The 15,436-nt window shown below is 36.0% G+C and overlaps 3 protein-coding genes across 6 annotated transcripts; 1 reads left to right on the top strand and 2 right to left on the bottom strand.

Annotated features, from left to right (window-relative positions):
• Positions 1–475: 475 nt before the first annotated feature.
• LOC122280760 (two-pore potassium channel 1-like) lies at positions 476–2,745 on the bottom strand. Its single transcript, XM_043091774.1, has 3 exons — positions 2,527–2,745; positions 1,280–2,262; positions 476–939 (listed from the first exon to the last, which is right to left on the bottom strand). The coding sequence occupies exons 2-3, from the start codon at positions 2,236–2,238 to the stop codon at positions 774–776; spliced, it is 1,125 nt and encodes a 374-aa protein (XP_042947708.1). The 5' UTR covers positions 2,239–2,262; positions 2,527–2,745; the 3' UTR covers positions 476–773.
• Positions 2,746–3,212: 467 nt separating this feature from the next.
• On the bottom strand, positions 3,213–5,444 carry LOC122280367 (two-pore potassium channel 1-like). Of its 3 annotated transcripts, XM_043091236.1 has the most exons (4): positions 5,301–5,319; positions 5,141–5,159; positions 3,801–4,745; positions 3,213–3,692 (listed from the first exon to the last, which is right to left on the bottom strand). In XM_043091236.1, exons 3-4 carry the CDS (start codon positions 4,709–4,711, stop codon positions 3,524–3,526), a joined length of 1,080 nt encoding a protein of 359 aa, XP_042947170.1. In that variant the 5' UTR covers positions 4,712–4,745; positions 5,141–5,159; positions 5,301–5,319; the 3' UTR covers positions 3,213–3,523. The 3 variants fall into 3 exon arrangements, with proteins under 3 accessions (XP_042947170.1, XP_042947168.1, XP_042947171.1); XM_043091234.1 differs by lacking the exon at positions 5,141–5,159 and having other exon boundaries at positions 5,301–5,444; XM_043091237.1 differs by lacking the exons at positions 5,141–5,159; positions 5,301–5,319 and adding an exon at positions 5,100–5,124.
• Positions 5,445–7,632: 2,188 nt separating this feature from the next.
• On the top strand, positions 7,633–12,449 carry LOC122282663 (meiotic recombination protein SPO11-1). 2 transcript variants are annotated; one of them, XM_043094629.1, is made up of 15 exons: positions 7,633–7,741; positions 7,843–7,942; positions 8,989–9,062; positions 9,211–9,312; positions 9,731–9,804; positions 10,016–10,032; positions 10,783–10,852; positions 10,943–10,979; positions 11,194–11,241; positions 11,325–11,383; positions 11,448–11,479; positions 11,607–11,712; positions 11,868–11,988; positions 12,071–12,134; positions 12,224–12,449. In XM_043094629.1, the coding sequence occupies exons 1-15, from the start codon at positions 7,684–7,686 to the stop codon at positions 12,348–12,350; spliced, it is 1,089 nt and encodes a 362-aa protein (XP_042950563.1). In that variant the 5' UTR covers positions 7,633–7,683; the 3' UTR covers positions 12,351–12,449. The 2 variants fall into 2 exon arrangements, with proteins under 2 accessions (XP_042950563.1, XP_042950565.1); XM_043094631.1 differs by lacking the exon at positions 11,194–11,241.
• The last annotated feature ends 2,987 nt before the right edge of the window (positions 12,450–15,436 follow it).

Genomic DNA, 15,436 nt, shown 5'->3' with positions numbered 1-15,436 from the left:
AGGTTGCATGATTGATTATTCGGTCGGTGTGACTGGGGACCCTTTTTCATGGTGCCAGACGATCATTTATTTTGGAATTATTTTGAAAGCCAAATCCATGATAATGGCCTTGACATCTGTTGATTGGCTGCAACACTTTCTGGTCTCTGCCATATAATAATGCTAAAACCATTGCATAAAACAAGCATATTCCGCATCTAAGAAGATAAATAGTAGAACATCAAGAAATAGGAGGACGAGGACTTGAAAGCAAAACTGGGTTTTTTTATTTTATTTAGACGAAAGTCACGTGTCTACAAGTGACATTCTTTTAATTTTATGAAAAATATTTACTTATAACGAAAGAATACCGTGAAAACGGAACATGTCACTAGAGAATTTACAACATCCCATAATAAGAATGCATCAATAACAAATATATGGAATACCCAATAAATATGGTCATAAATATTTAATCAGAAACAAAAACGAAATATGATCATAAATTTCTTCATCTTTAATCAGAAGCTTATCATCTTTAATCAGATCTGTCTGTGATCTTTACAAGGAAGAAGAGGAGATGTCTACATCATGTTCTGGAAAGGCCTAGCTAGTTTAGCAGTTCTTTAGATAAATGGGAAGAAAGTAGTTCTGATATTTGAGGAACTTATTACAACGACAGAGCTAAGATATGAAGTCGATGTTAGAAACTTAATTACAAAGTTCACTATTTCTTTCCCCCTTGTTTCTCAGGAGTTGTCGAGTTGATCATCATCATCGGTGATGTGACACTTTCACATAGGTAGAGCCACTCTGTCTGCTTGAACCATTATATCAGACGCTGACAAGGTTCTTGATTGATCAGCATCAAGCCGTTCCAACTCCTCCTTCACAAGAGATATGTCCTCTTTGCTAATCTTCCCCATTTCTTGAAGCATATACAGGATGAACTCAGCAGTCCTGTGAATTAAATCCCAACAAGCCATTCATTAAGATAAGTTGTAAACAAACAAGAGAGCATCTACAGGAGTCTTCAAATGAAACATTGATATAAATCTATGATAGATTTTGGTGTTTGGATTGAGTTATCTAATAGATAAATGATATTTTCAAGTTGGTATGGAGGATATAATACCCTCTACAATGTTTGATATGAGAAGATTTGATTTGTCAGCGATATGGGAGACTATGTCCTCCACAATTACTTGCAGGTAAAAAGATTAATATAAGCATTGACGTTCGTCACTACCATGATCACACGTAAAGTTTACGCCAAAGAAAAGCAAAGCATCCAACTTACTCCAAAGAACTATCGTCATTAACATCCGCTTTCTCCAGATCATCTTCTGTCATCTTCCGACCAAGAACCCTCTCGAACAATTCCCTATGTCTGCTCTCAGTTTTTAGCTCAGCAACGTAGGCGAAAAACTGAGCCAAAGTAATGGTGCTAATGAGTATCCAAAACACTGCAAAAACACGCCCTCCTTTGGTTTTGAAGCTCTGATCTCCGTATCCAAGGGTTGTGATAGTGATACAAACACAGTAAAATGCATCAATGAGGTCCAACTTCTCAACCGTAGCTAGGAATGTTGTCCCAGTAATTATGAGCACCACAAGAAGCATAAAGACCAACAAACACTTGTATCTCACTCCCTTGATCTTAACCTCTTTGTTAGTTTCTTCACTTGGACCGCAACTCTGATACATCTGTAAAGCTTTTACTAGCAAATCTTCATGCTTCTTGACCAAAGCGTCTGCTGCTCTGCTCAGGACTAATCCAACCAGTGCCAGTCCTGTGAAGGCAAAAACGCAGGCCAGTAGTTTTGTGAGGACACTGTCAGGCACAAGGTCTCCATATCCGACAGTGGCCATTGTTACAATACAGAAGTAGACGGTGTCAATAATTGCATTTGTTTTCTCTCCTTTCATCTGGGGTCTCAGATTATAGAAGCACAATGTTCCTACTACCATATATACGGCCAAGAATATGGCTACATGCATTAGATTAGGGTCTATTTTCTCAATGATGGATTTACACCTAGTAGAAGCACTACTAATTGTTGTCTGCATGGAGAAACAAGAACGAGCAGGAACAGTTGTTAGTATTGTCTGCATGGAGAAAGAAGAACGAGCAGGAACAGCGCGTTTACCACGCTGATATCGTCTCCCGTTACGAGTATCTGTCATGCTTGTTGGAGATGCAGGATTCACCAATCCTGATGGCAAAGACCCTTTCACTTTTGCATCATTGATGGCCATTGAGAAAAATCAGCAAAAGAGGACCTGTTTCAATAGAACAAGAGTATCTGAATACAATATAATTCTCCTATGAATTGAATAAAGAATGAAAAGGAGGGAAAAGCAGCAAATTATGTCAGTATTCTTAACAAATAAATTAATAAAAGCTTATGTTTAATGAATTAAAGAGAAAAATAATATAGCTCTAAGAGGAAATCCCGGGAAAGTCCTTTCAGCTCTAATAAGGATGTAAAACACAAACGCGCATGCACACAGGGCAGGGGGAGAGAGAGTGAGAGAGGCTCTTACCAGTGAAGAAGGAGCGATTCAGTTGGGAAGGGAGATTTTACAGAAAGTTGAGCAGGAAGACATTTTATTTAATTCTTGGTTCTAACGGTACGAGCAGAACAAATGTTTGAAGATGCTCTTACTTGACAACTGAAGCTTTGAGATTTTCTTTAGAATAAAGTAAAAAGTACGTATTCCAGACCTTTTTTTAGTAGCTGCGTTGTGTCTCATATGGACAAGAAATCTATAAAAAAGTTAAGGTCTGCTTATAATTCACGGTTTCTAGGATCATTTTGAGAAATCTCATTCCTGGATTTGGCTCAAACTTTCATGAAAATCCATTTGATTCCCACGGGAATCTCGTTCCCACTTCCCTCAGATTGTGAGAATATGACGCCCACCAAAAAGAGGTGTTCTTTGTTCTTTTTGCTTCAGATTCCTGGCCCTGTGGCCTAAATTTGTGTATTTGTATGCAATGGACTCGACTCACATATGAATCTGATTCAAAGAAGGTGGTGGACTGGCTGAATGGTATTGATATACTGGCGGAGGTTTTTGATGTAGTAGGAAGATATTCTATCTGCAGTTTCGAGGCTGGGAGTGGGAGTACAGATCAATCAAACATTGAAATGCAATATCTTGTTCATAGAAACCATAAATCTAAGAAATTGTATCAACGAGTTCGGTGACATAAAAAATAAGCACACTGATCAGCATCATGGTCTCTCTGTTTCATCTTTATTACATAAAAATACAAATGATATGTGCTTTGTACAAGGGACTTCCTTATATTTTGATAAGACCCATTTGATACAAATTACTTAGGGAGAAAGAAAGCACTTCTACTTCATTACGAACTTGTTACAGCGACAAACTACAGCCGTAACAGATTATTGAATTGAGACAATTTTTAAAACTTACAAGTAGGTGATCTTAACAATACTTAAAAAACGTTTATTCATTTTTCACAAGCCTCTATATAAGTCAATACTCAATAGCCACTTTGCTTAAAGTATGCTCAGTACTTCTTCTCTGTCTGAGATGGTTCAGTACTAGGCTTTGTGTCGGATGCTGACAAACTTCCTGGCTGTTCACGCTGATCCTCAAACTCCTTCATTACAAGTGCAATATCTTCTTGGCTAATCTTCCCCATCTCTTTGAGCTTATGTATGATGAATTCACTGGCACTGTGGAATTGCAGAAGGAAAAGCAAAGTTGAGAATAAATTAGGAAGCATCAGTTAAAGAGAATCCAACTTACAAAAATTACATCCATATTGAGGATATTTCACTTACTTTACCACCCCTTTATTATTAAGATCTGCAGCCTCCAGATCTAGATGTTTCCTCCTCTGGTCAAGAACCAAGTTGACCAATGCCTTGTGCCTGCCTTCAAATTTGACCTCAATGACCTGGAGGAACATCTGGGCCAAAGATGTGGTGCTTGTCAATACCCAAACTATAGCAAAAAAGCGACCTTTTGTGTGTTTGAAGCTCTCATCTTCATAGCCCAGGGTTGTGATCGTAACAAAAACCCAGTAAAATGAATCAATGAAATCGAATCCCTCGACAGCAGCTAGGTGGGTTATCCCGACAAGAACATGCACCATGATAACGCCACCGATCATTAGAAAGTTACTGTACTTCACTCTTTTGGCCTCAAACTCTTTTTTCATTTCTTCTGGACCAAGTTTTTGATGCACATGTAGGGATTTGACTAGCATCTTCTCTTGCTTGTCCAGCAAATACTCTGATGTTATGTTCAGGACTACTCCAGCAAGACCCATTCCTGAGACGGCAAGAAGACTGGCACATAGTTTTGTAATGACACTATCAGGCACAAGGTCTCCATATCCAATAGTGGTCATTGTTGAGACAGCAACATAAATACAGTCAATAAGAGCATTTGTTGACTTCCCCTTGAACTGGTGTCTGAAGATGTAGAAGATGCAAGATCCCACACTTAAGTAGATCCCAACCACCATTCCTACTTGCTTTAGACTCGGGTGCAGTTTCACAGAAGGAAAGTTAAAACGAGCTGGAGTTGGCGCAGTGCCATTTTCCTCTGGAGGAACAGAATCTCCAACGCGAGCACCTTTAAAATAGCCGTATATTCTTCCCTTAAGAGCATTTGTCTTATTCTTTTGGGTTGCAGGATCTTCTAATCCTCCTGACAGCGTGGGCTCTTGGGCACCATTTGAGGCCATTCTGATGGTTCAGCAACAACTGGTATATTAAGACCTGGAAGGTAGTGTACTCGTTAGAGTTCTAAAACTAGCATGTTACCAAATCGTTCATGCTTAAGTAATAACACTTCCAAATCCTTAGTAACTGAGTAAACAGCATTTACAACAATAATTTTTTAGCATTTATTGTGAACAAGTTTAGAATATACATAGACTATTTAACTTCATCGCCTTCAAAAACTACAAGCATCATTACCACAAACTATACATACATACATACATAAGTTCATGGAATGATTCTGATAAAACAGATTTATCCTATAAATGCAAGGAAAAAAAAGAAGGCAAAGAACTGTGCAGCTTAATAATTAAAACGTTATTGATGACGTTTGAGTTTCATGGTTAGTACTCCAGTTCAGGCTTCAGCAGCAGTTGACTCGGTATAATTACCTGTATAGATTATACTGCACTGAAACAAACAACTTTTAATTTGCTGAAAAGTAAAAGCTGACTCGAGTATCATGGTCTAAGTAGATCAAATTAGTACTGAAATAAGCACCAACTCTTTAGGAAAAAAAAAAAAAAAAAACTCGAACAAAGTTTGGCTTACCACTGGAAAGAGATTTGCATCTATCAGTTGGAGAAAATTTGAGCAGCAAGTCCTTTAAACTAGCCCGGAGGCAGAACAGGACGTGCATTGAAATTTCCAACAAAACGTCAAAGTTAAACTCGTCCATATCTCAACAGGCACTTTCCCACATGTCCCGTATTAGGTTAAAGTTACGTTGGAAAATACCAAGGAAGCTTCACTTCTTATTTGTTTATCCATTCTTCCAGGTACCAAGGAAGCTTCCATAGAGAGTAATGATCAATGGGCATACCCATTATGATAAGCAAGCTTATTATACAGCCTGAATCCCTGATCATGAATTGGCATCATGTCATGTTGTTTAATTATATATAGTTTAGTGATGTATACTAGTTCTAGTCCTTCCATGGCCACCGTACGGTCTGATCTCATATTTTTGCTTAATTGGTTGAAACATGCATACCTATGTTGTTTCCATACAATATTCTAAGTTAACCACATGACCTTGACAAGCGTGTACCATAAGTTTCATTTTTTAGTACTCAAAACTAAGGTATCTTTTTTGTTAAGTTGCCTCAATTTTAAGCTACTTTAGGACATGTGAATAATGAATCTCCTTGTTGTAAAACCATGGTTAGAGTGGCGTAAAGAGTAGCTTCCAGGATCATGTGAAATGATGTTCTATTTCTTTGTATTATTTGAGAATTGAGAGAGCAGTATTTTGTTTTGGGATCTTCTTCTAGAGTTTTATTGATCGAACTGTAGAGTTCGGAGAGAAATAGACTTTAGGCCCTGTTTCGAAGTTGGACTTTGATCATTTTAGTTTAATTTTAAGCTAAATCTAATATTTAAATATTCAACTCTCAAATCACTAAACTCATCTCAACTCAAAACTTCTTTACATACGAGACCCACAATTTTTTTTTAACTCAACACCTATTTACACACGGAATCCAAAACCTTTTTTTAACTTACCATAAATACAGCTTAACTCATCTTAACATTTAAACATATCTAAACTCATCTTAAGTGGGTTTTACAAAACTCACTCCACCATTTTAACTCAATACCATTCATAAAAAAACTCAACTTAACTCAACATCCAAACGGAATCTTAAGGCATGTTTTGACAGAATTTTCATAATTCTAAAAACTTTTCATAATTTTATTTCTAAATATTACTTAAATACAAAACACTTATCAATCTTAAATTTTAAACATTTTCATCTAATCATCACCTAACACAAAAATCAATACAACTTTTACAAACTTGAAAACAAAAATGATATTAAAATAATTTTTTAACTTTATAATATTTTTATTCAACTTTTTTTTCCTCTCATTTCTCAAATTGCAATAAAATATATTTACTCAAATTATTTCATAACTATTTATAAAACTCTGAGATACTTATTAAAGTGTCCAAACATACTCTTAAAATTGATAAACTTTATAATATTTAATGTTACTCGTGTGAATTTTTATCGTAGCCTTGACAGACGATGTCGTTATCTCAAGCTCGTTGCTAGATAAATATACAATAAATCCTATATATAGCCGATGTCTTTATAAGACTTGTTAATGAAATTTCAGTTTGACTCAAAAGGGTTAAGCATATGTACTTTGCCAATTAATTACTATGGCAATTTCCTTCTAAAACTCACAATGGGAGTTGTGAATACTAATAATTACATGGAGTAGTTATTCTAGGATGATCTTTATTTGGTTTTGCATATTTATCCATCATGTTATGTAACCTATCCTCACCTCATTTCAATTGCAAAAGGTACTCACTCGTCACTCCATCCTAGATTGACTTGTCATTTACACAGGCAAATCACTCCAGCTTTAACCATGAGAGTAGCCATTATCATCAACATCCACCATGCACTTGGCTTTCTCCCATGCATCAGCTCTGAGATCAAATATCATGTTAAATTGATTAATCAATATTCAATCAACCCCGTTTTGGATGTTCATATATTTTATTTTTTATTTAATGATTAAGAAAGTGATCAGTATTATAGTATTGAAATTTATTTTAAAAAAATATTTAAAGATATTTAAAAAATATTTGAAAAAAAATGCAATTTGGCCAAACTATTTTATTTTTATTTTTTCATGGCAACTGACGATCATACCACAGGTTTTTACATCATTGATATGTTTAGTATATAAGTAAATAAGTTTGAAAATAAAATTTTATTGTTTTCACCGTCTCGTGGAAAACACCCTGTCATTTTTTTCCATTGCTTCTAAACAGGTGAGGGTTTTTTCTTTTTTCTTTTTTGGTAAATATTTTCCTTTACAAACGACCATCGTTTATGTAAAAATCTCCGTGGTTGCCAAGAGCTTTATAAGATATCCATATTTGAAATTTTGTAATTTCAACTGTAGAAGAAAAATGGAGGGAAAGCGTTCGGGCTCACAGCGGCACTGCGATCTGCTACGGAAAATCAGAGGTAAAAAATCCAGAAACTTAACTTCAAGTTTAGAAACTCCTTGAATTCACATTCCAATTACCATTTCTAATTTTTATCAGATTTTGGATTTTGATTTTCAGAGTTCACTCGAGCTATAGTTGAGGAGCTGAGCAACGGACGGTCACCGACTATTCTGATCGATCGATTCAGAAATTACTGCAAGAATCCAAACGCAAACTGGTTCGGTTTATTCTCTCACCCTTCACAAAAAAGAAGAAGAAGCCTAAGACTCGTTCATTTTCAGCGCCTGATTGAATCGCTAGACCTTTTATTTTCAGTTTTATCGTGTTAAATTCATAGCTCTTCTATTTTAGTATAAATATATTTGTTTTTATTTTGCTGGTGCCTAAAATTGTATTACGAACCGTTCGTGTAAATAATGGAATTAGGCTAATCTATGGGTTAGCTCAGCTTGAGAAGCCTAATTTCGGCAATAATTCTGCATTCGATGCAAGAACAGCTAAAAATTGAAAAAAAGATCGTGATACAAGAATTGATGTTAGTTTCCGGGGGAGTGTTTCGTCTAAGTTTGACCGATTGCGCCCTAGATGTCTAGTAATCGTGAGAAAGATGGATATGTAATATTATGATAGGGTCCAAATCCATAGGTTAAGTTTTGGATTAAAGAGATGTCCAATGTGTGAATACGAAGGTTTAACTTAAATACTTCACCGGTCTTTATCTCCCTAGCATTTAAGTGAAGGAATTTCAGGATTAGAACTTAGTTAAAAAGGTTCACTAAAGTAATCGTGAGAAAGGTGGATTTGTAATATTATAATAGGGTCCAAATCCATAGGTTTAAGTTTTGGATTAAAGAGATGTCCAATGTGTGAATACGAAGGTTTAACTTAAAGACTTCACCGGTCTTTATCTCCCTAGCATTTAATGAAGGAATTTCAGGATTAGAACTTGGTTAAAAAGGTTCATTAAAGACAACTGCCGAACGTATGATTGGGAAAAAAATTCTACCTACTACTTGGAGGTTTAGGAATTTTTTGGAGGCCAGAAATAACACATCTGAACACTTCCAAGATTACAACAGCACCTTTGTGCATGGTTAATCATGATTTCATGCGGTTAGTGTAAGGATTTGTATAGAAGGAAGCATAGATGATACGATAAGTGGAAATCATAGAGAGGGACCCCATGGTGAGGTAACTAGCAACTGTCCTGAAATTCATCCAGATGTTGCGTTTTAATTTAAGCGCTACCATCTTTGTATGCAGCTGCTGCAGCTATGATTTGTCATATGGGAAAGAAATTCTCACATTCCGAAGGGAAAGCCATGTACATAGGCTGGGTGAGTAGGTGCTTGACCTTAAAATATTTGTCAAAACCTTGTGATGGGTCCTGCATTAAATGGAATCCTAATCTACTGCTTCATTTTACAAACAAATAAAACATAAAATCAGATCCTTGATTGTTGATGACATCTAATTCTCATTCAGATATCCTGCTGAGAGTGTTGTTGATTGTTCAGCAACTTCTGCAAGAAAGCAGGCATGGGTCTAAGAGAGATATATATTACATGCATCCATGTATATTTTCAGGTGATTCTGAATTACATTTCAGTTTGTATTTCAAGTTGTATTTCTAGTTATAAATGAAAATGCCGAACGTATAGTCTTCTGGGAGATTTATGTCAAAGTTTCCCTATTAGTGTGAACTGGATTCTGAAAAGTTCATTTTCAGTGGTACAAGTTTCACCATACCCCCTTATTTTGGTCTCTCTGTAATCACTTTATGCTAAACAAAGCCTCGTGCCTCAATATGAGGAAAGCTTTACAAGGGATAATAGGATATCTTTGAATATGTTCAGACTTATTTGTCCATAACATTTGCAGTTATGATAAAAGGCACAAGTCAGTACTTAGATATTTTGGGAAAATCTAAACTTCAAACAAGATGCCAGTCTTCTTCTGCTTGATGTTCTTGCTTTCTTCAAGTTTTGCTTATTTTTAAATCCAGAACAGTCGGTTGTAGACCAGGCAATCAACGACATATGCATCCTTATGCAATGCAGTCGCCACAATCTAAATGTGGTAGGTTTTCTTGCTTCAATTCTTTTTTCCTGGTTCTTTCTGGCGTGTGTAAAGCCTTAGAGGTTCATAGCTAACAAATAACGGGGATCATCTAAGCAATTATAAGTAACCGGCGATACCAGCATCAGGTTTTTGCAGAACCTTGTTCAATGTGTTATCTTAAGGAAATTACATGTTTCATGGACATTGACAACTTTTCTTCTTTTGGCAGGTTTCTGCTGGGAATGGGTAGGTACTTGAGATCACACTCAGTCCTTGTAAGATAAGAAGACAATCATACTCATTTTAATCCAAATTGTCTTTCTATAACCCTAAATCGGTAGCACAATTGGCTGGGGGCAACCACTTGTGAAGCCAAAGTTACTAGTTCAAATCTCCCCTTCTTAGTCCCATTGGAGTTAAAACTCACTTGTCCTAAAAAGAGTTCTCAGTATCATCACAGTCAAGTATTATATGCCCATGGTCTCTATGTTATACTGATTAAAGAATACATCCATGTCGATGTGGGATTTTATTCCCACTAGGATCTTTGACTGGATGACTATTAACTTGAGCGGTTTCAAATTTGAGGATATATGACATTCATGGAAGCTTAACTAATAAGGACCTCAGCCATTATTGCGATGTATGCTGCGCTAATCATTTTCAGTGAGCATAGAATTTTAAGAACCCCCACAGGTTTGTACTTCCCATTGGTCTCCAATCACCACCAAAACAACCTGTCTTCAAGTCATTTAGAAAAGAAATTTCGAGAAGGAGACCAACATGTAACATGCCCCACTATTTCAGGGGCTCTGAATGAGAATGATAGCCTGCTTTAGTAATCAAACACCTAAACTGTGCTTTGTTCTCAGCTTTCTCATTTGGAGTTCTGTCCAGTAAGGCTGATCCGTAATATGCTGTGTCGATTCCACTGAAGTTTTGTTATCACGTGTGCTCAGCTGCCAAAGTTTGTTGATCACACTCTTTCTGTTACAGGTTGGTGATGGGATGGATTAGATTCTTAGAAGGAGGAAGGAAATTTGATTGCATAAATTGTCCTAACATGGTAAGAATGGGGACTGGTATGGATGATGTCAACAGATGAAATAAGTTTTCTGCTAATTAAGAGATATATGTGGATCTGGTTCTCTTGCAGGCCCACCCCGTTCCTGTTCACGTCGAAGAAGTCAAAGGTATCCAATTTGTAGGATTATATATAAGATAAATCAGACCAATATATATTTAAAATCTTTGCAAACCTAGATTGATAGTTTATAAGAAGGAGGAAAGGTTTTATCTAAAGTTTCCTATGGGTTATTTGCCAAGGTCTTTAATATTCCTGATTGATTTTCACATATAACCTAAATCATAGATAAGTTAAAATTTTCCTCAATTCCTTGTTCGTAGATATTTTTAGTGTTGCTATGTTCATTCTAATTGTGGAGAAGGAATCGGGTAAGCAATTATTATTAGAATAATGAAAGGTAACACCATTCCTGATATTCTTTCTTTTGACTAGCCCCATTAATGAAATGCAGTATTCCAGCGATTAGCAAATGACCAGTTTTGCAATGCAAACCGTTGCATTGTCATCACAGTAAGGTTTCCCTTTGGGCATTTGCTCCATCTCAAAATCCCTTTTGATTTTATCTTTCTTGCAGGGAAGAGGCTATCCAGATATCCCCACACGAAGGTAAAAACTCCCATTCTTTTAGTTTTTCATGTATCTCTGTATCTAGAACCATCTACGCTGAACAATTGTTTTGTTTTGTTTGATTTATTTGGACTCTTCATGTGATATATGCATTTGTGTTGAATAGGTTTCTGCGGCTTCTCATCGAAAAGTTGCGTCTTCCTGCTTATTGTTTGGTGGATTGTGATCCATACGGCTTCGACATTCTGACAACATATCGGTTTGGTTCACTGGTTAGGTTTATTAAGTTGATAATATTGTTACTTATTTATCCGCTTGAACAAGCCAAACATGCAAACTGTCAACTAGGACTGCATATATGAAATGCTGAGAACCATGCAAACTTGGCTCTTATTTTGGATCTTACTGGTAATTCTTTTTTTTCTAGCAAATGGCCTATGATGCAAAATATCTACGTTGCCCAGAGGTACGCTGGCTTGGAGCTTTTCCTTCAGATTCTGAAAAATACCGTCTTCCACAGCAGTGCCTCCTTCCTCTTACAGGAAAAGGTGATGGATGCTACTTGTGCTGTTTCAGATAAGCTTTCTTATGCTTGTAACCTTATGCTGGGGTCCCTAATCTTCTTGTCAGACAAGAGGAAAACTGAATCCATGTTAAATAGATGCTACTTGCAAAGAGACGTCCCAAAATGGAGGTAAAATTCTTCGACATTTCCTTGTATTCTTTGGCTATCCTTGTTTGCCTGGACCACATAATTACTTAAGTAGAATTCATCCATGGAAGGTCGGAGCTAGAGTTAATGCTGCAAAGAGGGGTCAAATTCGAGATTGAAGCACTGTCCGTGTACTCACTATCCTTTTTGACAAAAGAGTACATTCCATCTAAAATTAAAGGTGGAGTGCACATTTAACTCATGTTGTGCATTTTGGGCATCTGCTTACCATCTTGGAGCACAATCATACAAGTTCTGCAATATCTGAAACATTATCAGTTCAGACAAAGTTGCAAATTGGGCTATATGTGTCATCATCTAATGACGGCCAATAAGTAAATTTTTGACAAACTTCGAAAGAAAAAGTTCAGGACGAAAAAATAAATAAAAAATAGAGTTACGGAAGGGTTTGGAATTTGGACATGACAAATCATTACGGTGAGAAAATTATTGACAAACATTAATAAAAATAAATAAAAAGAGGGTGCTAGTAGGTTGCCTTAATGCCTATTGGCTATAGGTGGGGAGGTTGGGGAAAAGAAATTATTCAAGACCGAAACGACAGGTAGGTTGAGTAATGTTTCGAGTTGAAAATAAAGCAGTTGCGTCCTGTGGTGGGGTGAGTTGCTTGTGAATAACTTTTCTGATCGATGGGCAATTAAATAATCGCCTCTCTGATAAGTGGGTCAACATCGCATCATAGACCCATAACCTATTTCTTTTCTTTATTTTGTTGGGTGCTTGCTAGCAGCCCCTCTAGATGAGGCAACTAGCATTATTCTATTTTTGATCTTTGGGTTTCACTTAAAAAATTTACTTTTACAGAAAAAAAAAATAATTATATTTTTCAATAAAGACTTGTAAATTATTATTAGAAAAAAGCTAAGAAAATCGAAGGATGCACCGAAGACATGTACAGATGAGTGCATTTATGTTATTTTTTTAAACAGTCCCCGTAGAGGGACCCTTATTATTGTTATTATTATAGTCCTCCTATTTTTATTTAAGGCGATTCAATAACTGAATAAAGGTCGAAAGAAGTTATAAAAAAAATATATGATAGAGGTTTTACAACATTTAGTCTTAGATTCAACAATTAAGTTTATTTTTTATTTTCTTGATTTTTATCCTTTATTTTTAATTTTATGATGGATTTTAGAACAATGTTGACTTTTTTATTATTTAATCGATTTTGAGCGATTATAATATTGATTTTTTACTTCAAGTCTTTAAATAGATCTTCAGTATTGCACGTGTTCCCTCGACCAAAAATTTCTGGTTCCACCCCTGTTCACCTCCCACCACCATTGCCACCAATTTATCAGCGACCACCACCGCCACTGTATGGCCCAGTAGAGTCATTTTCTTGTTCATGTAGGACACCCATCAATGCCCAGAGTGGATGGTAATTGTGAACGTTGACATGCGAGTTGCTGGACTGGCTTTTTGTTATATATTGAGTTTTGTTCATGTTGGTTTTTAACTTTTTGAGTTATTATTTTCTTGAGAATAGTATCTATCGAATTCTTTAAGGATTGAGATTTGTTATGGTACAACGTTGTGCTATTACGTGCAGTTTAGATAGTTGAGATGACATGAATTTAGATGAAAGTTAAAAATTTTAGTGTTATTTTAGTGTATTCTCTATTATTTTATGATCTGAATCCTTTTATTTTGAGTGAAAGAAAAGCAAAGTCTGCACTAAAAATCAATGTCGCCCTCATGCATAATAAGGGCATTCAATTTCACAGGCCCACCTCATAACTGATAATAGAGAATTCATTATTTCAACCCAAAGTCAGGCTGTTGTCATACTGGCAGTAAATGTAAATCCCAAATGGTTAATTCAATGCTATGCTCAGATCTCGCGTGAGGATTCATTCAAATATAATGGGAGTCGATTTGTACAAATTTCAGCACTCTGTCACCGATTGAAATATCCCTCATGAAAACAGTCTCTCCTTCTTCATGGACTTATTTTCTTTGAATGATTGCCGCACTGTCCCGTACACAAGAGGGAAGATAATTTCAGGGCTACAATATTATTTGCTTTCACTTGAAGACATCTAGAGTTTGTCATTCCAATTATGTTCATGTGTCCCACTTTTGTTTAGAGGGTCCATCTACATCTCACCCACCGATCCATTGAGGTGCTATAACCTCTAGAGAGGGTGAGAAGCAAACAAGTTCATTTAAAATGAGATTTGACTTCAAGGTGAGGAATGGAACCATTTTGGAGAGAACCTACTTTCTCATTTTCTTATTTAAAATCCATTGTACGGATATGAAATAGAAAGCTCTTGACTTTCCATCCACACAAGTGGAAGTGTAATACAGTACATGGATTCTTGGGCAACGTGTACAGCCACTGCTACTTAAATGCCAACTTCAATTCCTTTCAGAAGTGCAAACAAGCCTTTTTATGTATTTTTGTTGTAAAAATAGCTCTTTTTTCTTTTCTTTTCTTCTTTCGTTTTAGCTTTTAACTTATTACTGATCTGCTCTTTTCTTTTTTCGCTTTGGCTTTTAACTTATTTCTGATCTGCTTTGATCTTATAACAAGATATGATTGCCTTGTCACTGATGGAGCTGTTAAAAGCATCAGTGACAAAGCAATGGCGGCACAAAGCAACAATTTAAATTTCAAACCTCATAGCAATGGCCAACTGACCCGTGGCATTGGTAATTGGGAATCCTCATGGACAAACTGGAAATGGGAAGAGAGATTTCAAATTCCCAAAACCATGAAAAGATGCTGCGTCGGGTTATGAGGTTTGGGAATGATTTTACTGTAGAAAAAGTTATCTGAATTTCATTTCTATCTTTAAGAAAGTATATGTTGTTGTGTGGAAATGAAACTATGTCACATCTAGCTTCACTTGCATTTCAAAGAATGTGGATGTGCATGATGGATATATATATATATATATATATTTATATATGCCGGATGTGATAGATCATAGATGAGGAGCGTTTTGGGTTCTTGAAAATGGAAAACGTGGAAAGTCCAATACAAGTTGTTGATACCTTATTGCTCAGATGGCGAAGCTGGAAGGGGAAAGGAATATGTGCAAATTTGTTGTCATTCACCTTCTATTGTATATTCATTCACCTTCTATTGTATATGAACTCTTTTAACTCTTTTAATATCGATGGCATGGATTAACTTCATTTGATTTGAAAAAGAAGAAATTAAAAAGAAAACAAAAAAAAACAAAAATGGAGATCCTCAGATCTCCTTCAGTGCTTGCACTCTTCATATCTGATGGGGTCCATTATTTCTG

Source organism: Carya illinoinensis, chromosome 11, assembly GCF_018687715.1.
Source record: "Carya illinoinensis cultivar Pawnee chromosome 11, C.illinoinensisPawnee_v1, whole genome shotgun sequence".
NCBI classification, from domain to species: domain Eukaryota; kingdom Viridiplantae; phylum Streptophyta; class Magnoliopsida; order Fagales; family Juglandaceae; genus Carya; species Carya illinoinensis.
The sequence above is the reverse complement of the archived record's forward strand: the minus strand, read 5'-3'. Positions and strand labels throughout refer to the sequence as shown.

Coding starts and splice junctions, on each gene's coding strand:
- LOC122280367 (XM_043091234.1), bottom strand. CDS start 4,711: ATGGCCTCAAATGGTGCCCAAGAGCCCACGCTGTCAGGAGGATTAGAA. Junction 3,693..3,800: donor AATAATAAAGGGGTGGTAAA/GTAAGTGAAATA, acceptor GCAATTCCACAG/TGCCAGTGAATTCATCATAC.
- LOC122282663 (XM_043094629.1), top strand. CDS start 7,684: ATGGAGGGAAAGCGTTCGGGCTCACAGCGGCACTGCGATCTGCTACGG. Junction 7,742..7,842: donor TCTGCTACGGAAAATCAGAG/GTAAAAAATCCA, acceptor TTTGATTTTCAG/AGTTCACTCGAGCTATAGTT. Junction 9,063..9,210: donor AAGCCATGTACATAGGCTGG/GTGAGTAGGTGC, acceptor ATTCTCATTCAG/ATATCCTGCTGAGAGTGTTG.
- LOC122280760 (XM_043091774.1), bottom strand. CDS start 2,238: ATGGCCATCAATGATGCAAAAGTGAAAGGGTCTTTGCCATCAGGATTG. Junction 940..1,279: donor AATGACGATAGTTCTTTGGA/GTAAGTTGGATG, acceptor TTTAATTCACAG/GACTGCTGAGTTCATCCTGT.